A 24545-nucleotide genomic window follows, 5' to 3' on the forward strand; every position below is an offset into this window, starting at 1 on the left:
AGCACATGACTGGCTTCAGGAAATGTCTAAAAAATAAAACAATTTCTCTCAGACTTTAAAAGGGCTAATATTCATCTAGTCCAGAACCCAGGGAGGCTCTGAATGACCTTCATGACACTCCACACCCAATGGTGTCCAATTTAAATACCTAAGGTTGAGCTCAGGAACTCTCTCTTTCCTGGGGTAGCATTCTGGTCAGCTCTTACTGTCAAATTAGTTTTCCTTATATTAAACCCAAATCTGTTTCCTTATATTAAACCCAAATCTGTTTCCTTATATTAAACCCAAATTAGTTTTCCTTATATTAAACCCAAATGGTTTCTACGCATCGGGGAAAAATCAGATCCGTCTTCTACAGGATGGCAACCCACCCACCAATATTTGAAGGCGGTTATCATGCCCCCAGCTCTCTCTGTCCCCCTGAAACCCCCAAATCTCTCTTCCTTGGTTCTATCAACCACTATTCACAAGGCACGTTTGGGTCTATTTCTGCTTGATCCAATCAGTATTATCTTTAGAAATCGGAATGCTGAGCTCAGTGGTATTTTCTTGAAACAATTTGAGCGTGACTCTAATAAAGTGTACTTCTGTTTCTTCTGCAGTTGAGAATCCCATAAGCTAGTTTTGGGGGCAAATCTCCGTGTCTAGTAAAAGTGAATTTAGAGTTCATTAAAGGCCCTATGTTATTATCATCATTTTAAATCTCCATGGAGTGATTTCAGTGGTTTGATTTTTCAGGATCTTGATTCAGGCACTAACTGGATTTGAAAATTCCTCATAAACAACTTTGATGATAATTGCATTCTATGACTCCGTCCTGGAAACAAACATCAAACTGCTAAGCAAGACGGGGCTGGGGGCAAGCCCAATGAATACGCCTCTTAACTGCTGCTTAGTGCAACCATCGCTCTCTGTCTTGGCCAAAGGTGCTTATTAAACGTTTTGCTGAGGTCCCAACATGTATTTACTGCATTTTCGTGGCCAACCAGCCTCACAAAATTGCCAAAGAAAACATCAGCCCGGTCCAGTGCAATGTTTTTCTTGGTGATCCCAGAGGGTCCCAGTGATTACTATTTCATCTTGTGATAAGACAAAAAACTTTTGACAATAAAAATACAGTTTCCTCCAGCATTGACTCGACATCCTCCGCCTGTCATTTTCAGAATTCATTCTCTAGCTCTCTTTGAAAGTGCTGAATGATATCACCAACTTCAATCTCCCAGCCCGTCACCCACTTTTTTGTAGCTGCTCAAAAATTTCTCATATTGGTTCCTGGTTCCATTTGTAATGAACTTCAGTCCCCTGGCATCGGATAAACCTCTCTGCTTGAGAGATTTGGTCACTCGGCTGGCTTCTGATCCCCTTTGCCAATCGTGATCTCCATCCCTTTTCAGTTGGACAGACACTCTTCTTCTTTTTCCTGCTGTCCCCCCGTTTTGGATGGGAAGCCCCAGAGGACAGGCCTCGTGTGAATCGCTGATGGACCCTTAGTTCCCAGTCCCAAGTGCGTGCTCATTCAAATGAACACAAAGGCAAGAGCAAACTAGAAAATGAGCTGCTTGGCTTTCACAGCCCTGTGTCACCTCTAAACCATGAGTTCCAAGGAATACGCCTCCCCTTCCCCAGATTCCACAGCAGCCCTTTTGAGGCCCTCAACCTGCCCACCAGCCACTGGATTGGAGGCGGGTCAGATATGTCTATGCCACACCTCTTTCTTGTCTCCACGTATGCACTTTCTTTCTAGCTTCTGTATGGATGACTTAAAGTCTAACTTTATCAAAGAATTCCACTGGGATCTATATTTTGCACACTTGGTGCCTGCTTTCTTCGAGGAGTTGCGTTTACTCAGTCAGAAGGGCTTTCTTGGGTGACCCCCAACTCTCTTGCATTCGCTTCCCCTCCACGGCCTCGTGCTCTTTATTCAGGCCCATCAGGAAGCTTGGCCGTCCAGTCTGAGTAGCACCTCTGTAGCTGGTACTGAGCCTTGGTACCAAGGGACTGTCCTGCTGGCTGTTTCCACCCTGGAGAAGTCCCATCCTTGCCTCCGTCCATGTGAAGGGCTACAGCTTAAAGCCAAACTAGGAAACCACAGCAGAAGTGCGGGGTGGGAGTGCTGACTGACAGCTTGGGGTTTCAAGTTCCAAAAGTTCTGCCTCCTTGCAGTGTTGTTTCCAGTCCTAAGTTTAATATAATCAATCACACATATTCTCTCTCAAGCAAAAGACAAATGCATGTTTTGGATGAGTGCATGAGTTTTACCTTGAGTCAAGATGATCAGCCCTAGATGGGCATCTGACTTTCACCTCTGTTTGGATTAAAGGGGTCTGATGTTTGTGATGAAGAGTTATATTTACTTTCAGTGGTTTCCAACTTGCAGTACATGTGTGTGTGTGCTGGAGGCAGCTTTCCCCTGCAAGAGGAAAACGGAGAGAGAGACAGACAGATAGACAGACAGACAGAGGCGGACGGTGTGTTGGGGGCAGGGGTGAGGTGAGTGAAGTGGGGGATGGTAGAATGCATAAATTTAATAGCTTAGGAAGTCTAAAGGCCAGGCCTGCATTATATGTGCCAAGCAACCATTTAAAACAAGAGAATTCGTCTATGAGTGAACAAATTAATTGGTACCAAAGCCACTCACTAACCAGTTTGGTGGCCTTAGATAAGGTCCTGACCCTTTCTAGACTTCACTGTACTTGGTTTAAAAAAAGGCAGGTAGTGGGTTAGGTCGTTTTTAAGATTCTACATTTAGAAGTGATCATAAAATTAATAGCCACAAAAAACAAATAAAGTTAATATCCAGCTATGAACCCGCAAACAAGCTACTGTGAAAGGACTATGGTCATTCCTCCTGAACAGAACTTCATCTGAATCACCCTTTAAATATAAAATTTGGCCAACCTGTCAGTCTATTTTGTTTGGCCAAGCCCACATGACCTAATGCTCTGAATATTTAGTCTATGCATTTGTCCAAAACAGTCCCACCCCTTTGGGGGGAAAAGTGGTGACAGTAGATGTATGGTCCTCTTTGCCGAGTGATGCCCACGTGCCCACAGAGGGTAGAGCCACCAGTCGCTTTGGAGAGAAGCACCCAGACAGCCAGCTTGAGCCTGCAGCCCAGGGAGGGTAGGCAGAGCCCAGGCAAGGTGGGGAGGTGGTGGTCGGGACAGAATAATGAGTACATCCAAGGGGCTAATGAGGTTAGCGGTAAGACCCCCTGAGAAGGCAGAGCTTGTGCAAGACAGCTTAAAACCTGCTGTAGGTTTGGCAGCATCTCAAATAAATTAAACACAGAAATACCATATGAGCCAGCAGTCTCACTCGCAGAAATACACCTGAAAGATTGGAAAATAAATGTTGAAATGAAAAACGAATGCTCGTAAGAACACAGGAGTCACCAGGTGGAAAACATCCAAATTGTTTCCACAGATAAAAGGATGATAAACAAAATGTAATACAGTCAGACAATGGAACGTGATTCGGCCATAAAAAGGGATGAAGCACTAACACATGCTACAACGTGGATGAACCCTGAAAACACTGGTAAGTGGTAAAAGGAAGACACAAAAGATCATATATTATACGATTTCATTCCTACAAAATGTTCAGAATAAGCAAATAAACCAGAAACAGAAAGTAGATTCATGGTTTTCAGGGGCTGTGGAGGAAGAAGAAAGAGCAGTGATTGCTTAATGGGCATAGTCCCCTTTTGCAGTGAGGAAGATGTTCTGGACCTAGGTAGTGGCGATGGCGGCTCACAACTGTGAATGTGCTGAATGGCGCTGAACGGCACACTTCAAAATGGTCCAAATCAGGACACCCACTCTCACCACTTCTATTCAATATGGTGCTGGCAGCCCCGGACAGAGAAATCAGGCAAGAAAAAGACATACAAGGCATCAAAATTGGAAGGAATGAAGGAAAACTGTCTCTGTTGACAGATGACATGATTTTATGTATAGAAAACCCAAAGAGTCCACCCAAAAAACTGTTAGAACTAATAAACAACTTTAGCAAAGTTTCAGGATACAAAACCAACATACAAACATCAGTTGTGTTTTAACACACGAACCATGAACCACCTGAAAGAGAAATTTAAAAAGCAATCCCATTTACAATAGCTTCAAAAACAATAAAATAGCTAGGAATAAATTTAAAAGAGGTTAAAGGAAGAAGTTAAAGATCTGTACACTGACAACTGTAAGATATTGATGAAAAAAGTTAAGACACAAATAAATGGAAAGAGTCTGTTCTTGGATTGGAAGAATTACTATTGCTAAAATACCCACAGTACCCGAAGTGATCTACAGATTCAAGGCAATCCCTATCAAAATTCCAATGGCATTTTCCACAGAAATAGAAAAAAAAAAAAAAAAAACTTGAAATGGATTAAAGACCCCAAACTGTAAAGCTCCTTGAAGTAAACAGAAAGAAAAACCTCCTTAACATTGGTCTTGGGAATGATTTTTTGGATATAACACCAAAAACACAGACAACAAAAGCAAAACTAAACAAGTGGGAGCATATCAAACTAAAAAGTTCTGCACAGCAAAGGAAACAAAATGAAAACACAACCTACATAATGGGAGAAAAAAACCTGCAAACCACATATCTGATAAGGGATTAATATCCAAAAAAAGAAGTCATCCAACTTGATAGCAAAAAAAAAAAAACAAACCCCAAACCCCAAATAATCCAATTTAAAAGGATCTGATTAGACATTTTTCCAAAGAAGACATACGAATGGCCAACAGGTACGTTAAGAGGTGTTCAGCATCTGCAAATCAAAACCACAGTGAGATATACTCTCACACCTGTTAGAATAGCTATTATCAAAAAGGCAAGAGATAACAAATGTTGGTGAGGAAATGGAGAAAAAGGAAACTCTGTGCACTATTGGTGGGACTATAAATCGGTACAGCCATCATGGAAAATGGTAAGGAGCTTCCTCAAAAAACGAATATTACTCAGCCATTAAAAAAAGAAAACCCTGCCATTTGAGACAATATGGATGAACCTGGAGGGCATTATGCTAAGTGAAATAAGTCAGATAGAGAAAGACAAATACTGTGCGGTGTCACTTATATGTGGAATCTAAAAAAATAAAAAATGAAGTGAAACTCATAGAAACAGTATTAGTCATGGTTGCCAGGGTCTGGGGGAGGGTGGGGGAAATGAATAGATGCTGGTCAAAGGGTACAAACTTTCATTTATAAGATGAGTAAGTTGAGGATCTATATACAGCATGGTGACTATAGTTAGGAATACCCTATTGTATACTTGAAACTTGCTGAGACAGTAGACCTTAAGTGTTTTCATCACAGCACAATAAAAGGTAACTCTGTGAGGTGACAGATGTGTTAATTAACTTGACTGTGTTCATCATTTCACATCGCATATGTATATCAAGTTATCATGTTGTACACTTTAAACATATACAATTTTATATTTCAATTATACTCAGGAAAACTAGAAAAAAGTTAAATAAAATGGTCAAATGGTAAATGTTATGTTACGTGTATTTTAACACAATTAAAAAAGAGAGTTAAACAAACAAACAAACAGACAAAAACCCTGCTGCTGCCCAGTGGATGAACTGGCCAGGCCCCCCACCAGAATGGTCCTTCCATCCTCCGGCCCACTCTGGCCGGTCTGCGCATGCCCGTGCTTTCCTGCCTCCGAGCAGAAAGGCTAGTCCTAATGAGCTCAAGTGTCAGCGCGATATAAATTACAGCAAGGGAAAAAAAGAAACAACTTGATGCATGGCTGAGGATCTAAAAGAGGAATGTCCACCATTGTTTGTGATTATGGATCACATCACAATCTAATAGCAATTTTTATTTAATCAATAATTTCCATGCTGAACAGACAGCCCTGTTACAGAGAATCGACAAGCAGGCACTGATAGCGACAAGCCTCGTTATTAATCTTTCCTCTGTCAGCTTATCAGCCAAACTACTGTAAAAGGCACCACCAAGATGAATTTTAGAAGCCACTTCTCTCCTTTTGCCTCCCTCCCCCGCTTTTCTTTTTCCCTCTTCCGTAACATATCCTGTAATGGAGACTACATTTATTTGAGTCACCTGAGGCTTGAACGGTATAAAAGGCAGTTCATATTAAGCAATTTCACAAATCGGGAGAACCTAGACCATAGATCAGGGTTAGCCATTATAGGCTAATAAATCATACTTTCTCTTTGAGTTGTCAATCGCCGAAAAGCTTTGTACAAACGTACATCTGTAATTCAGTAAAGGCTTTCATCTTGAAATAAGATGCTCTGGACTGATAACAAGAATAATCCCTTCTTGATCAAGAAAAAAAAAAAATCTGCATTTTAGCAATTAAAGCGCCTGCCAGAAGCCAAATGACTCAGTACTGAAACTCCAGCAAAGTTATCTCTGCTGAACACAAGGAGAATACAAGGAGGGCTGTGTTTTCTTTGCAGTCTGTTTGACTGCTTTATCTGACCGGTAGGAACTGCACCATGTCTGGCCAAGTGGTCCAGGAGAGGGAAGGGTGAACACTTTCACTACCGCCAGGGAAGGATGCTGGGGAAGACCTGCTCTTCCTGAGCCAGGGTTCTCCTGCTCGTCCTGGAGAGAAAGCTTGGCTCCTTGGGACACATCACGCTTGCTGAAGGTAACACCCAAGAAACCGAGGTCCCTCAAGGTGAAACGGAGGGAGCAGGTGAGACAGGGCTGGACCAGGTGTGTAAAGAGATCTCCCACCCCCAAATCCTTTGAAGCTGACAGAAGAGGGCTGGCACAGTTTCCTTTTCCTGACTTGAAAGACATTTTCAGAACTTGAGATCATGTACCCATAACCAGAAAATAGGCACAGAGAAAAACAAAACAACAAAGAAAGAAAACTGATAATAGTAGCAATAAAACCATCACTACCCAGGTGCTAAAATCTTGACTGACACCATAGGAGGCATCTTCCAAAAATCATCAGAGATCACTGGTCAACAACCCTGGTCAATCTACTTCTAAGAGAGACAACAGGATTTGAGGAACTTTAAGTAATGAACCTACCTGGTCCACTCACATAAGAGACAGGAGTTTCATGGGCAAAACCACCTCCCAGGTGCCCAGTCAGCAACTGGAAACTTCGAACTGATCTCTGAACAACGTCTACAGTGCCCACATTAGCTACGAAAACCATAATTGTGAAACATCTCCGAACTCTACTCCCAGGTTTAAAAAAAATAAGTTAAAATAATTCCCACTTCTGAGTCTTACTTCCGGCCCTGCCCCACTCGTACCCCTGCCCTCTTCAAATACAGCTGTGCAAAGCTCAGCCCTCATCTTTCTAAAGCTCATGCGGGCTCAAACTTTCTCATCAGAAACATCGATCCTCCTTACTCCATCTGGAACATAAGTCAGACTGCTAATCTAGCAGTCAGGTCACCCATGAAATGGTGCTTCTCTGCTCCATAACCTTACTTCCCACTACCCTCTGCCTTCCAGACACACTTGGTTCTAACATAACTGCATTACTTACCACTTTTCAGTCCAAAGGCACAGAATGAATCCTTTTGTAATTATATTTCTGACCCCAAGAAGTGTCAAAAACCCCAGCCTTATATAACTGACTCATAGATAAAATTCTCCCATATATTCTGCATCCATTAACCTCTTCCTACTGTCTTTTCCACATGGAAGCTCCAGCTCCTCCCTGCAATGGTCTTTCCCTATTTAAATCCACTTTCCTTTTCAAGACCATGTTCAAATCTGATCTCCACAAGACCTTTCTCTCAGTCCTTCTTCTGCACCTTCACTTTACTTGTCTTCCCACTGCTCTGCCTGTACATCTATCGTCTTCCTAATAGCCTGCTCTATTTCTTCCTGAACATCCTGCCCTGTATGTTCTCCTTACTCAAAGGGATAAACATAAAAAGGTGTATCAACCCCAACCCGAAGTCCATAGGTCTGATGTGCATGAGACTTTTTTCTTCTCAACACTATGCCTGCAATTTGTATAGCAGCCACTAGGTGGTGATGATGATGATGTACTGTAACAGGTAAGATCAACAGCCTACAGAGGTGAGAGGGCACAACTGAATTACCAACATACTTATAAACTTCTTTATTCTGGTGAAAAGTCTCCTTAATCTCTCCATTAGGTAGATTTATTAATGCTACTTCTCATGGATTCTATCCTTCCTTATATTTGAATAATGCTCCAGAGTTTACAAAGCACTTCCGTTACATGATCTCATTCTATCCTTACAAACAAAAAACAAATCAAAAAAACTTGTGAGGAAAATCAGATAGATGTTATCTCCATTTTTGATGAGAAACTAATGATTGAAGTTGTAGGGTGACTTACTCAAAGTCAGAAGCAACTTTTGGCAGATGTAGGGATAAAAGACAAATCTCCAGCACACCATCCAATATTCTCTCCACACCCTCACTCACTGATGCTAGTTTTACTGTCAACTGGGGGGCTGGGGATGGCTTAAGTTTAAGGCCTTGGCCTATACATAGTCTTTTGAGAATATGCCACTTACAGTTCTCTTCTCTAGCCAACACTAATCATTCTAGAAACGAAAAAAAAAAATCCATCTGTGGCAGTACTTAGCTAATCTTAGAAAAGCCTAAATGTCTCTGAATCTTCAAAAAGTCCTTGCACTAGAAAATTGCTTTCTGTTCTTTGAGCTCTGTTTTATGTCAAAGCAGGAGCCTGATCTCCAACCCTGCTTGCCATGGTCTCAGAAGCTGAAGTCTGAGTGACTTCCCTCGGTCTGCAAAAAAAAGAAAAACAGTGATGGAATTTCTCCACCAAGACAAAGGGCTTGGCTGGTTATGGGACTTCCTGAGAACTACTGTGTGTGCCTAACCTTAGCAAATGTGGTTTTAAAATTAAGTTCTGCCAATTAATGCACACCACACACACACACACACACACACACCACGTACATGCACACACATGCATGCGTGCACATGCACACACGCAATATCTATAAATGTAATACAGAATGTGTATATATATATATTTTTATAAATATATATATAATACATATAATCTTTTGCTGGAGACTGTTTAATGAGGTTATCTTTTCTTTTTAATCCGAACATTCTAAAGTACATTTGAGCAGGAGAAAATTTATCTTTAATCACAAATATACTTTTTAAATTTTTGTTGCTTTTTTCTTCCCACACTGCAAGAGGAAAGATTAGAGCAGAACTGGGGGTAATTCTCCCTTCCCAGGGGACATTTGACAATGTCTGGAGACATTTTTCGTTGTCACAATGGAGGAGGGGCGCTCCCAGCATCCAGTGGCCAGAGGTCAGCAATGCTGCTAACAGTCCTACAAGGAAGAGGAGAGTCCCCACACCAAAGAACCCCCTGCCCCCGTGTGCCCAGGCTGGGGAGCCTCGTTTTAGGGCAACCACTAAGGAGAACTTTCAGAAGGATGTCAGCACAATTGAACTCATAACAAGATGAGGCTCTGAATCTCAACACAGCACAAGCAAGTCCAGTGAGGGATCTGGAGTACAAGGAAGGGACCCAGGGACTTCTCCAGCCCTTCTCTCCTAGGTTTCATGAACTGGAGGCCCGGTCAGCATCTTTATGCAGTTACTCACTTCATGGTGACATGCCAACGCAAACACTGCCCGAATACCAGCCTAAACCATGTTTTCACAGGCAACACACATGCACTTAGCAGCCGGTAAACACCTTTACACTTTTTACTTTTATATGGAGAAGCGCTAACACTTTATTGAGCATAATTTTTAAGCTAATTCCCCCAACTGTTTTATGAAGTAAATACTATTATTATTCTTGTTTCAAGAGAAGGAATGTAACATGCCTAGTGTGGAAAGAAGGTTTTGAACCCAGGTCTGTCAGCTTTGAAACGCAGTGCATTGTACTATAGCAGGAGAACAGTGGTCAGCCAAAGTTTTCTTTCAGATAAGGTGCTATTTCTTCTTACAAAATCATCACCATCATCCTCATTGTCACCATCCTTATCCTCATTGCCATCACCATCATTATCACCATCACCACCATCGTCATCACCATCACCATCACCACCATCACCATCACCATCACCACCATCACCATCACCATCATCATCATCACCATCACCATCACCATCGTCATCATATCTCAAAAGCTGACCTGCATATTTGGTCTGCTTTGCTTTGACCTTAACCATATTTCCCACGTTTCCCAGAAGGCTTTCTGGGTACCCCTCATACACTTCTTCCTCTTCTGAGCCCCTAAGATCACAACAACACTCTATGGCTTCATGAGGTCCAACTTTACATTGTTCACTATGCTTTTATGTTTCCTTGTCTCCCCCTCCCAATGAGAAGGACCACTCCAGGAGGCTCTGGTCTAAGTCGCGCTAGCAGGTGCCCACCGCAAAGCTGGGGCAGTGGATAGTATGAAGGCTGCACCCAGGCCCTCTTCTAGTGAGTTGCTGTTTGTCAGCTCATACTTTTGCTGACAAACAAGAGGATACGTGGTATCAGCAAGATCTGCTATTGGCAAGTAAACTTTAGTGAGGTAGGCAGCCCAGCCCAAAGTGACACCATCTTCTCTTGTATAAATTGCGTCCATACAGAATATTCCAGGGAACTAATTATTAGCAGAATCCAGAATCTCACCTAGAGTATCATTCAGAACCAATCAAAAAGCTTTTGATAGAAAAATCCTCCCCAAAAGGCAGTAAACAGTTATTCGGATGAAGGTTTTGATGAAATATTTCATGGGGTCTAAAACGGATGAACAAATTTAAGAAAGTAACTAAGATATGATTCGATACCCATTATATCTTATTTAAAATATTGACTTGTTGTTCTTCATTCACGGGTGAAGGAGCATTAGTAAAGAGAGAATTTTAATAATACAATCATTGCTCAAGTAATTAACATACCACTCCTAGAAAAATTAACCACAATTGTTCTGGAGTGCACTTAATCTACAGAGTTGGAGGACTTTGGAAAACATACAGTGAGTACCTGTCTGCTGCGAAACCTCATCCATGGCAGGCTTTGCATCATCCTTACCCCCCTGCCTCTGCAGCTGAAAGTGGGGAAGAGCGCAGCTCAGCACCCCAAGTGACAGCCGGCCAGTAGGTTTGTACCTGAAATGAAACCTGCCTGCCATTCTTAGCCTAAGGATGATCCACTTTGAACCCTTCCCTTGCTTTTACTAAAACCAAGGTTGGAAGAGGTGAAATGTCTCGGCCAAGTCCCATCCATTAGAACCACACTGGGGGAAGAGAACGGGATCTCCAGCTTCGGTCAAATGCACACCTCAGTTCAGCAACAATGAATATGAAATAAGCCTTAGAGCTAATACACAGAGGCCACAAAACCCAACAGCGCCACTGCCCACCCCTCCCCCACTCCGCCCTGCAAAACACAAATACATAAAACAGAGAGACGAGTCACCTCTTTGAGACCCTCTGTCTGTTTCTCATTAGGCCTCCTGCATGAGATCTCTGTTTGGCCTTGGACGTGGGGGACGGCACTTATTTTCACGGCTGTTTCACAGTATGATAAGTGAGAAAATAACGTTCTAAAGGGTCAAATGGTTCCAGGGAGGTCATCCCAAGGGTCAGGGCAGAGATGGCGCTGCCACTCAGAATTCCGCTGGTGCCGGGAGGCTCTCACTGGTGGACCACACAGCCCTCCGTGCCCCCCACTCAGTCTAATCTCCCGAGTGTCTTTATGGGAACAATTTCTGCAGGTGCAATTTAGCCAGTAACTTGAAAAAGAACGTGACCCTTGGGGCACGATTGTCAAAGGATGGCTTTGAAGTTGGTGGTTCTTCATCTACATTTTTCCATGCAGTTATTTCCAAATAATTAGAGTCACTAAATTAACTAGCATTGAGGTAGGGAAAATGAGATCAAAATCTTCACTCATTCATTTTAGGTTTTATGTGCACACAAATCTATCTCTGCCTCTTATCGGAGGCCCCAATCACATCTTAAACTCCATCTTCTCTTAAGTAAAGATACACAATGCAACTTAAGCAAAGGGATCAAAATTAGCTGGAAAACATTTAAAATGCAAATTTGGGAACACGGTATTAATATGAAAATAATGTCTTCACCACATCCTAACACTCTCCCGTATTTCTACGGATGCATCAGTTCTTTGCAGATTAGGTGTGCTTCCTTTGTATCTAAATCTCTACGATATTAAGAAGAAAGCCTTTCATTTTCATGCTGCCGATGTATAGAATTTGTGTTCAAATGGCAGCAAAGGTGATTATAACTGTGTTCTTCTGATAAAGGAAACTTCAGCACGCTTTTAGAGATCAAAATCTGCAGCATATGAAAGCATTTAAAATCCAAGGAGGTGGCTAATCATTGTACAAAAGGGTGAATTTTTGACACCACGTTTAAAAGATACAAATGAAGGAGTACAGCGACGTACATGCCACCCAGTTGAAGCTGGGGACTCACATAAACACCTCTCGTGTTCTCTGCTGTTCGGCCCTACAGGCAGGAGACAAGAGCCCGCACAGTGTAACTGCCCAGGCCCTCCCTGCAGATAAGGTTATTCTGCTGGGATCAGGATGGGGAATAAAACTGGTAAAAAAATAATTTGACCTTTTAAAGACCTTTGGAAAGAATATTATATGTGTTATTCCTTAAACGGGAAGAAAGGGTTGGGTTGGTGTAATAGAAGTTAAGCGAATTACAGTGACAGAGCAAACAGGTGGGCATTAGCTATGGTGATTATACTATTTTTACTCTTTCGGATACCAGCAGTTATGTTTTCAAGCATAACTAGACGCCTGGCAGTGGTGACGCACACTGAGGTACATGTTCCTCTTTCTTCACATGTATTCCTTTCTCCTCTTCTTAAGCCTCTCAGAACATCAGTGGTACACACAACGCCATTCAGAAGCAAAGGACCTGAGACTAACTTGGGCTGCAGGCAATGCATGCTGGATATTTTTCAAGCATCCAAGGGCCAGAGCTGGAACTGTCTTCCGGGACAGAATGAATGCAAGAGGGAAACGGGTCTCAGGAAGGTTGGGAAACCTTTCTCATCTCCGTGAGAAGCAAGGCCAGCAGACAGAATTTGAGTTGTTTTCCATAGTAAAAAAAGCTAAACCAACAAAACAAAATAAAAACAGAAACCACACTGGGCGAACCGATATTCTACGACTTTCAGAATCAGATATAAGAGTCGTGCGTTTGGGAATATATAATGCACGACAGCAAAAAAAGAGGATCTAATTCATTTGGGATTGAAGGGGAAGTGTGGACTTTTCAAATTATTTTGAGATGTTAGACTCTGCGCTTTCCAGCTATCAAGGGAAGAGAAATGGCTGGCATCTTGACAAATCAATAATAAATTCCGTCTTAATCGAAAGCACTTTAATTAATTTTTGTACTCTATATCCTTCTTACTCTCTTATTTTAACTGCTACTAAGAAGGGGACAAAGTACAACAAAAAACCAGCTAACAAAAATATACATCTGTCTCCTTAGCTTCTGGGCACAGAAGTAAATTTATGACACATTTAATACTAGCTGGAGAGTCATGAAGCCCAATTATAATTATCTTGCTGGGAAGAGAAATTAATTAAACATCCCAGTGAGAAAGACTCCACGGCAAACCTGGAATCAACACACTACGGGAGAAGGACAGGGGCTTGAAATAGAGGAGAAGAGAAGGCAAAGGCAATATTTAGCCCATCTGTTCGGACAGTAATGGGATGGGGTCATCTTTTCAAGAGAACACGGAGTGCATTACGCTGAAAATGAGACTACCTGGCGGGCAAAGTCGGCCGAGTCCCTAATTCTCCTCTTCAACTCTGATTTGCTAATGCGAAACACATGTCTCCCTTCTGCACCAAGTTCAAATGACTCTGGAATTCCAACCGTGCAGCTCAGCGACTGAACCAGAACAAGGGGAGAACTTGTCAGGATTTAAGAGCTTTCAGCAAAGCCCTTCAATTGCAGCCAGCACCCTATTCCACGGGAGGATATCAATTATAGATAGTGACTTGCTTTCGCAGGCAGTCGGGACTGTCAGACACTAGATAGACAACCATGAAGAATCATGAATCTTTCTATTAACTGTAAGAGGGGGAAAAAGAATGGGTCATGGCTATAAATAAGGCAGAGCATCAGAATGGTTTAACACCTTGCCTCTTGGTTGTGTGTAGCAGGAAAATTCAACTAATTCACAAAATGTCCTCTCTCCAAGGAGAGTCATAGCAATGCAAATAGTTCATGCTTCCTCTGTCCTTAAAAAACTGGTTTTTGCCACTGGTCTTTTTTCCATCTGCCACCCAAGTAATTAGGTGGATTTCAACTAGCTATTCATTCAGTCTACAAAAAATAATACACCAGGCCACTGCCGAAGCCACCAGATTCACCGTGAGTAGGAAGGCACTTATATGTCTGTCACGTGAAGTAAAATCAATTTACACGTACAAATTTGGAATTTCTACACGTCAGATAATGAGTGAAAAGGCAGAGAATAAGCGATATAAACCAGCATCTTTATTTATGTTATTGTAAGTTAAAATTTTTAATTCACTTAACTAAGTTTCCTTAACTCATATAATTTATCTCAGACTAAAATTAATATCGTAAAGATAATACATTGGATTTTCTCCTAATCCTGACACGAATTTCTTCTTGCCAATTTGGAATTAAAAAATTCCGGTGTATATGTAATTCATTTCCTAGTTTTTATAAGAAAGCAGACAACATGGTGGCCATTTAGTTGACAGGTTAAGCAGCCTTGCCTTAAAACTACTCAGATCTCTCTATTAAAGCATCATCCCTACCTAAAACCTTTTGCCACTGAGATTAAATACAAATACCTGCAATAACCACTGTCTTTGAAAAGCTTTCATGTGACATAGAAGGCAGGGAAAATGTGATGGTATAACCACAACCCCCCAACATGTTATCTCAAGACTGGCCTTTGATGAGGAACACAATTTCTTTTAAATGTAGACTTGGAATTTCCTTCCTCATTTGCTAACAGCTGAACAAAAATCACAGCGCTCCTTGGAAACTGCAATGACTTATCCACAGAAAAGGCACCATGAGACCGTGTCCTCTCTCAGAAGGATGTTTTAAAAGGCAAGCAGCACTGCCTAGCAGCATCTCGTTTATGACGGCAGGTTTTGTACCACCAGTTCTTCTCATGTACGATGTTCACTCACTCTATCACTGAGGGTATTCTTGGCATTCTTTCTTCTTTGGGTTTATTTCCCCACATTAAAAGAAAAATTCCAAGCTTTTTTTTTTTTTTTTTTTCCCTTTAGTGTTACAATGTCTGTGGTTTCCATTAAAACAATCAGCAAGAATAAAAGGCTGTTAAGTCAGGCTTGGCTTAAAAATAACACTTGCATCAAATTAAAGAGAAAGAATCAAATTAAGTTCATGGAAAAATCTGGAAATATACCTTAATTAAAAACACTTGACTTTCTAGTTTCTTGCTGTGCAGAGAAATCTAGAATTCTCTCTATACTATTACAAGGAGACATGATCAAAAAAGAAATGGGGGGGGAACCCTGAGATCATGGTAAGCCCTCAAAACATTCTGTATATGATGGATCTCAAAACCTGGCAAACCATATATTTGACACTATAATGTAACTGCAGCATGTGGTATATATTAGAGGATAAGAACGAATAGGAATTGTATAATCTTAGTGTTTAAACGGAGGAGGGTTATCAAGCGATATAGATCATCTAAAAACAAAAAGTGAGTGTAAAAGTAAAGAGAATGGAATGGGGGTGTGTATGGTGTGTGTAGGTGATGGGGCGGGGGGGTCATGAGGAAGTTACTGTCAGATATGCTGTCATATTTAAAGCTTATGAAAGGGCTACACACAGCAAACCATCCCAATGCCTTAATGCAACCCTGTGCTTTGACATCGTGTCATCCTTGATGATGCGAATGCCCTTCCATCTCAACTGCTCCTGGCCCCATGTGCCAGGGAGATTCTACTGGCCTGAGAAAGTACCAAACAAAGACGAAGCACGGGCCAAGGAAACAGGGCTAATGAGGTATGTAGATGGGGGTACCCTGCATTATTTGAAATAACTGGCAAGGGAGTACGGGAAAGACTTCTGAATCTGGTGTGGGAAGGCGAGCTGAGGTTCTCAGTCGGACCACATTGCAGTTTTCAAAAATATACATCATTAGACACATTTTAAAATATATATTCCTTTTTCCACGGAACTGTGAGGCCCGCAAGGATTGGCTTCAAGTCAAGAAACTGTGCTAACGGCTTATCGCAAACCATTACCCACTTCTCACAGCAAGTACCAACTGACGCCTAAAATCATGGGAGACTCCTTAGCTGGTGAGGGTCGGGGAGGGGAAGGGAGGAGGGAGGAAAAGGACTTCCCCCACCTCTATGATTTTTTCGATTGCTACTGGGTCTTGGTTAAAATCAAACTTGGTTAAAAGGTTAATAATAATTCATGTCCAGCTTACTATTACTCAATAACCATCAAAGTCGCTAACTCAAAACAGTGTTTTCTCGCTTATGGGATCAGAGTCATTACACTCTCTCTTGAAGACGTTATTGAATTTTACACTCAGCTTTAGCTGACTGAACAGGTCAAGCACCGTGGCTCAGAGTTCTCTTTATTCTCAGAAAGTCATCAAGCCCCCTCCAGTTTGCTAGGCTGCTAGCTGAGAAACTTGACTCAGCATGGGGTCAGGGGAACTGACCCCGCAGGAAAGGTCACATAGCTGTAAAGCCCCCTTCCCGGCCCCCTTCACTCACATGCACCAGCTGCTCCTGGGTGTCGAACTCCCGAGAACAGCCCTCCCAGTGGCAGTTTGTCTCGTAGATGACTTCAGGCTCCTGTTTGCTTTCTTCTTTGTCCCCTTCCTCCTTCACCAGGGTTGTCCCTTCAGGCTGTTCCTGAAAGGCAGGGGTGGGGAAGGGAGGAGAAAGAGAGACAAAATCAGACACGATGGGACGGCAGACAGAAGAGAAAGGGAACTCTGCTCACTATTATGTAACAACCTAAAGGGGAAAATGCATAAATGAATCACTTTGCTGGACACCTGAAGCTATCACGACATTGTTCATCAACTCTACTCCAATATAAAATAAAAAGTCAAAAAAAAAAAAAAAAAGAAGAGAAATGAAAAACCTGATGTAGGCTTGTCTTCCTCCGGATGCAATTTTTTTGGGGGAAAATAAAACAGAGCCCAAGTCTATCAGCTGGGTTTTGTGAATTGAAGAAAACAAAGATGGAATCATTTGTGGGCATTTTTTTCAGATTTACTCAATATGCCTTCGAAGGTTGTTAACTTGTGATTAAAGGCAACGGTCCAAACCAGAATGTCGGTAAGGTATTGAGGCCAAACTTTGCTGTCCTGAATACCAAGGTGAGAGCAACCTAAGATGTCATCTCTTAAGAAAAGCAATGAAACTAGGTGATGGAGTCTTTTATCCAAAAGACTGCTCTTTCGGTTAAATTCTTTTCAGCATATTTGTTTATTCTCCTATGTTGGAATCCAGGGAAGTGGTTTACTGCTAATTCTAATTCTGTTCTCCCTGCCACTGGAGGCTGTGAGAGGCACTGTGTAGATTTTTACAGGGATGATGTCTTCTGGGCTCAGCTTCCGGTCTCCAAGCGTACACTCCCTGCCCAAGAACCATAGCATCTAAAGCTTGTCGGTAAAGTCTTTTCTAGTCTTCTAAGGCAGCTTTGCAGAAATGAAAAGACAAAGGATTTCCAGAATTCTGGGAGATGATGAGGTGTGCAAATTTGGGATCTAATCTGAGGTTAGATGGTAAAAGCTGTATACAAGTGTTTAGGCATAACCAGCAACATGCAAGAAGAAGGATGGCTCTCAGAGCCCATGACACCCATTCGTTCCATCTTCCAAGTGCTCCCTAAAAAGGAAACGTGGGCTTAAGCACTCTCAGGTTGGGGCTGAAGCAGCCTGAACATTGCACGGTCCAGATTCTGTGGACATCCAGACTCTCGTCCAACCCCTATCTCTGGGAATTATACTCATTGAGCTCCGTATCAGGCCCAGGGAACCTACAAGATAGGATTACGAGCAGAATCTACACATTCTTTTTTTTAAAATTAATTAATTAATTTATGGCTGCGTTGGGTCTTCGTTGCCGCACGTGGGTTTCTCTAGTTGTGGCGAGCGGGGGCTACTCTTCGTTGAGCTGTGCGGGCTTCTCATTGCGTGTGCTTCTCTTGTTGCAGAGCACAGGCTCTAGGCGCCCGGGCTTCTGTAGTTGTGGCACGCGGGCTCAGCAGTTGCATCTCGTGGGCTCTAGAGCGCAGGCTCAGCGGTTGTGGTGCACAGGCTTAGTTGCTCCGCGGCATGTGGGATCTTCCCGGACCAGGGCTCGAACCCGTGTCCCCTGCATTGGCAGGTGGATTCTTAACCACTGCGCCACCAGGGAAGCCCGAATCTACACATTTTTAAAACTGAGGCTCAGGATCTACGTAACAGCAGAGACAAGACTGGAATTTTTTAAAGTTGTCCTTTCAGGACTTGGGGTAAAGAACAAGAATCTAAGTAGCCTTAGGTTAGGTTAGTTGTTGCTGGATCCCTCCTGGCTATGCAGGGTCTCCTGGCCAGTAGCAAGTGGCAACATAAGAAAAAATAAGAACATGATCATTATAAGGAATATCCCTGGTCTGCCCAGCTCAGGCTGAGAGCCAGGAGCTTGTAATTCTGGCCTAAGATCAAGGCCAAGGACTGAAGCCTGTTCACATCCCTGGTCAACAATAAACACATCCACCCACTTACTCCAGTTTATACCCCACAAACCTGCCTGCGTTTTCGTGTGTCTGCTTCTGAGCTGGAGAAACAAACCTAGTTGTACTCCAGCCCTGGCCTTTTGTTACATGTGTGGGTAACGCCCAAGGCCAAGAACGCGGTAGACAAGCCAATGCTGTGAAAAGACGCCAGGCTGGAGGGAGCCAGAGCCGGCGCCTCCCTCACCTGCTGGCCCCGAGGCCCCGGGCTGGGGAGGTCTTCATCGGCTTTGATCTTGGAACGTTTATTATGCACCAGGTCGCCGGTGCTGGTCACGGCGGACTCACTCGTGGGCTTGTTCTGTGGGTCACATTGGCAGGGACAGAGACAAAAATTAACTTCGGATCAATGAGTAGGACCACAGCTAAAACACACAAGTCGAGAATAGCGAGCGTCCTTGGCACCAGAATGACGTCAGATAGGGCTCGTATTTGCACGTAGCAGAGTTCAGAACATGTGTTCAGAGCCAGGACATACTGAAAAAATGGTACAAATGAACTTATTTACAAAACAGAAATAGAGTCACAGATGTAGAAAACAATCTTATAGTTACCGGGGGAAAGCGGGGGAGGGAGGGATAAAGGGGAGATTGGGACTGACATATACACACTATTATATATAAAACAGATAACTAATAAGAACCTACTGTATAGCAACAGGGAGCTCTACTCAGTACTCTGTAATGACCTACATGGGAAAAGAATCTAAAAAAGAGTGGATACATGTATATGTATAACTGATTCACTCTGCTGTACGGCAGAAAGTAACACAACACTGTAAACCAATCATACTCCAATATATATATATTTTAAAAGCCAGGATATACATTCATGAGACAGCTCTTTGTTTTTAACTCTTAAGTAGCAACTCCCTGGGGCTTTTTAAGGCTAGAGGAAAAGAGCTGGGATCCAGGCTTTAACGAACTCTAATAGTGCAGGGGAAAGGGACCGGATGACAGCAACCCACTCATGGGATGTATTTTTCCTGAATGGGCTATAGACAGCACAGGGTCAGAGGGAAGCCCGAGGCTGAAATGACTCTAGTGGAAGAAGCTCTCGTTTCTTGAGGAGCATACACACGGCACAGAATCTGAAGATGACAGCCCTGGGTTGGGACCACAGGCTGCAGGATGGAAGCGGTGAGGATGCCACTGGCCTGCGCGTATTCATAGCTGATGTGGCCCTGTGGCTCTCCTCTATGATTCCCAAGACAGACCAGGTCATCGAGCTGTCTCTCTCACCTGTGAGGACTCGGAAGGGCCGGAGGTGACCTGGACAGGGTTCAGAACCGTAGGGATCCCGGGAATAGGCCTCTGTGTCGGGAAAGTTGGGGCGGGGTGGATGAGCGGAGGGCTGTGTCCAAAGGCCGAGCCTAAGCTCTGCTGTCGGCTTAAGATCTGCTGATGCATATGGAGAGACACGGGTGCAGAAGGGTAGGTGAAGCTCAGGGCAGGGCTGCGGGTGGGAGATAAAGGGAAAACCATCATTTACACGGGACACAGAGACCAGTGCACCTTTATACCTAGTTTTTTGTCCCCAAATCGCATCAGGGCTGTGCATTTAAATTAGAAGGTAAAAATGATCGACGAACATCTTGAAACTTCCTAGAGAAAGCTGACGGCTCAGACAGGACACGCATGGGCGTTGGCACAGACACGCAGACCTGAGATAAACTTCAGCAGAACGGAAGCAAAAGGCATTGGCTCAATAACAACTATTTATTGCAATAACACACTTTCTATAACAAAGAGAATGGGTGACTACATGCTTTATAGTGCTTTTCTCAGCTCCGCATCCCACACGTTCCCGTGCGCGGAGCAATTCTTTTCATCTATGCTCCCCCTGCACGCTTTCATAAGTCTCCAGATCTTATTACAAGAAGAAAGAAAATCAATTGGTTAAATGTGTTTTGAACACCATGCTTGTCATATCACTCATTTGTTTGTAAAGATGGAAAGCTTGGTTCATCCTGAATGCCACCTAAAGAATTTCCATCAGTGCCGTCTGGTTACAGAAGCTGATGGATTAACCTCTCCTGGCTGGAATCGGTGATCAATGGGCTTTGATTGAGGAATATTCCAATGGGAGAGCATCCGCTCCCTCTAGCAGCTAAGGAGCATTAAATGTCTATTAGCGCCCATTATACATGCTAATGCCTGTCACCACTTCATTATGCCAGAGTATTTCCCGGGCGACAGGAAGTTCTAAGGAAGTCACACCATCACCTAAAGATTTCTGGGCTAATGGGCGGTGCCAAATCGTCCTCTGCACCACCATAGTTTAGGAATCCAATCCTCTTAAAAGAAAGAAGCGCTCTCGAGGAATCTGCCGATGGCTTAAAAAAATGCGTGAAACACTATAACGGCATTTGTGAAAATTTCTTCCTTTAAAAACACTCAGTGGGGGAAAATATATATATATATATATATATATATATATGTAGATATTCTCTCCATCCTGCTGTGTAAGGCCCAGAAAGAATCAGGGTTTCTTGCAACGTCAAAGGTAGAATTCGTGCAAATGTCCCAATCTGGTGGGTTAATTACTATTGCTGTTAAGCGCATTAACTGAGACTATAATAATTACAACAACAAAATTCAAACCATTTCAACAACTTTAAGTAATAACGCCGAAGACATACTCCCCTCATTAATGTGACTCCACGTTTTGCCCATTTGACTACAATCCACAAAAAGGTGGTTTCAATGGGATTACATTACTATTATTCCTACGGAGAGCCTTGCATTACAATAGCTTGCCCATTTAAGACTGAATATCATTAAGAATACCCTAGGAGAATTTCACAGGGATTGGAGGAACTCTCCTTTCATTCTGTATTGTATTTCTTTAATAAAGGAGAGCAGAAACCTGGTGAAAACAGTCATTGTTCACAGTAAGTTAGGGAGAAATCACTAATAATATTCTGTTTCTGCAGCGCTATAGTTTCTGCCAGTGTTTCGGAAAGCAACCATGAATGATTACAGCAAGACTCAGCTAAGGTAGCTGTGTGGATGATTGATAGGGCGTTAATCAAAAGATGCATATCTGCCTCAGAATTTGTTCACAAGCTTTCTTCTAATAGCTGATTTCATGTTCACTGAGCTCTATGTCAGTTTGTCCAATTTATTTTTTGGTGTACAAGCCATTCATCAAAAAACACAATGATTTAACCCACCCCCCCTCCTCTCCTTTTGGTGAATGGGTATTACTAAGTGTAACTACCTTATTCTGTTCATTAAAAAAACAAAGGAAAACTAAAAGACCCCACTACACACATATTTATAATGTGATACGGACTTTGCACAAACCTCCATGCATCTTTCCTGAGTTTCATGAGCTTGAACGAGCAGGTGGGCTTGGGAAGGGGGTCCCTTGGGTCAGGTACACCTCTCATTCTGGGGGGCCCAATATTGGGGGGCTCAAAAAAGTCAGGACCCAATTAAGAAGCCAGACCATTTGAGAAAATGTTTCACAAGGCAGAAAATGCCCTCAGTTTTGTATGTAATGCAATTTACAAATGTTAATAGCCAGACAGAGCAGGTCGATTTTTACTTTTAAAAATATGTAGAAGACAAAAGGAAGGACCAGCATTGGTGCTGCAGCCCCCGTCCCCAGGTGCAAAGTCTCTGGCCTCAGATGCAGGAGAGGCTGCGACAGCTTTCAACCCATGTGGGTAACATCCCCTTTTGGGGCTGCGTTTTTGCTGGTCAAACCAGGGGACAGGAATAAACCTTCCCTAAAATCCATGTCAACTATCAGATTCCAAAGGATATGAGAACATACAGGATGGACCAGCGATTTTTAGCAGTCCCTGATTATTCGTAAGGAGGGACTGCTAAGGGAAACCCTCTCTCCTCTGCGTGCAAAGCGCTGGGCAACAGTGGACACAGGGGAAGACCTTGTGTCACCCCACAAGAGCGGGCGCTGCCGTCAGCTCCTGGAAGGAAGGCTGCTTGCTCCGGATTACAAAGCCTGTGCATGGAAAGAACGTCCGAGGACTTCCCACCGGTGGCGGGGGGGCCAGGGGATTGGGGCCACCACCCCCTGCTCTCTGACCCCAAGTGAGCTGTCTTCCTAAGCTCTGCATCCGGGTACTTGCTGTGTCTTTCCAGAAGCCAGCCTAGCTGCTTCCTTCTGGTCACTCAAATTCCAGCTTAGGTGTCACCTCCTCAGACACAGGGACCTCCTAAGCCTGAGGCCCCCATCAGAACAAGCCCCCTCTGCAGCTCCTCGCCCCATGATGCTCTGCTGTTTGACACTTGTATTCTCACTGCAGGATGAGGCTCTCTGAAACCATATTCTCTCCCTCCCTCTGCAATGGAAGGTCTAGGGGATCTGGGCTCTGGTCTGTCTTGTCCCCCACTGACCCCTGGTGCCCGAAACACTGCCTGGCACGGGGCAGCCCCTCGAGATGAGTCAGTGAGTGACCGAACCACCCCCATTAGGTATGAGTTTCTTGCTGCTGCTGCAACACATCACCACAAACTTCGTTGTTTTAAAACAAAATACGCTTGCCATCTTAGAGCTCCAGAGGGTCAGAATTCTCAGATGGGTGGGCAGGACTGCGTTTCTCTGGAAATCCCTGGCACCTGGCCTCTTCCCGCTTCTAGAGGCTGCTTCCATCCGTGGTTCATGGTCCCACCTCAACCCAACCTCCTCCTCTGATTCCCTGTTAACTCCAACACCCCCCTGCCTCCCTTTTATAAGGACCCTTGTGATTATACTAGGGCCACCTGATCATCTCCTCATCTCAAAACCCTTAACTGGACACCAATGATTACCTACTGCATGATTCCACTGGCAAGTTCAAAACTGGGGAAAACTGGGCCACACGCTGTAAGTTCAGATGTGTTAAAGTCTATGTGGTAACCTTTGGAGGTAACCTTTGGTATCCAGCTTCTTTGGTCACAACTGTGTTTGTGATATCTTTTCATGTTGCTGCATTGAGTTGAGCTCCAATCATTTCCTTTGCTGAATAGTATCTTAGAGTCTAAGTATAGCACGCTTGCTATGTACGCTCCTTATATGTTCTATGCACGTTCTTTTCCTGCATCTCACGGTGTTGTGGTTTGCTATTACACACAAAGCTGCTACGAAGACTATTAAAAAAACAAATAAACAAACAAAAACTCTTAACTGAATCACAGCTACACAATTCTTTCGGCCCTGTAAGGTGATATATTCACAGCTTCCGGGGAGTAAGATGTGGACATCTTTGGGGGCCATTATTCTGCATACCGAACTCAGAACAGTCACTTCAAAGAAAAGCAATCTGACAACGTGTTTATAAAACAGCACAAAGGTAGTAACAGTACAAAGGTCCTCTGTGCATTTTTATAGAACTTCAGCTGCTGAGGACAGACTGCTGGTTTACAGAGGTCAGAATTTTTTTTTGAAAAGTAAATTCTCTTTTTAGAAGCCCCGAAAAAAAGTCTTCCTAAACAGTTCATGTATTTGTTCCATAATTTCCTAGAAATACAAAGTATTGACATTGTTGAAAAATTTTATACATCGCTTCTGTCTCCTCTCAAGAAGGACACAGTCGGGCTTCCCTGGTGGCGCAGTGGTTGAGAGTCCGCCTGCCAATACAGGGGACGTGGGTTCGTGCCCCGGTCCGGGAAGATCCCACATGCCGCGGAGCGGCTGGGCCCGTGAGCCATGGCCGCTGAGCCTGCGCTCCGCAACGGGAGAGGCCACAACAGTGAGAGGTCCGCGTACAGCAAAAAAAAAAAAAAAAAAAAAAGAAGGACACAGTCTAGTCTAAAACATGGTCCACCTGAGCTTTATGACCTCA

The 24545-nt window shown here is 43.3% G+C and overlaps 1 protein-coding gene across 2 annotated transcripts in view; it reads right to left on the reverse strand.

Annotated features, from left to right (window-relative positions):
- The window catches only part of GLI3 (GLI family zinc finger 3), a 286282-nt gene that overhangs the window by 47287 nt on the left and 214450 nt on the right, over positions 1 to 24545 (reverse strand). Inside the window, exons 8-10 of one of the 2 annotated variants that reach the window (XM_027123980.1) lie at positions 19993 to 20206; positions 18939 to 19052; positions 16738 to 16878 (exon numbers count right to left, since the gene is read on the reverse strand). In XM_027123980.1, coding sequence (XP_026979781.1) covers positions 16738 to 16878; positions 18939 to 19052; positions 19993 to 20206 — 469 coding nt within the window. The remainder of the gene's footprint in view (positions 1 to 16737; positions 16879 to 18938; positions 19053 to 19992; positions 20207 to 24545) is intronic. The other variant, XM_027123981.1, reaches the window with a different exon arrangement.

This window comes from Aethalodelphis obliquidens, unplaced genomic scaffold (assembly GCF_003676395.1).
Source record: "Aethalodelphis obliquidens isolate GAN/ISIS:26980383/991018 unplaced genomic scaffold, ASM367639v1 scaffold27, whole genome shotgun sequence".
Lineage (NCBI taxonomy): Eukaryota > Metazoa > Chordata > Mammalia > Artiodactyla > Delphinidae > Aethalodelphis > Aethalodelphis obliquidens.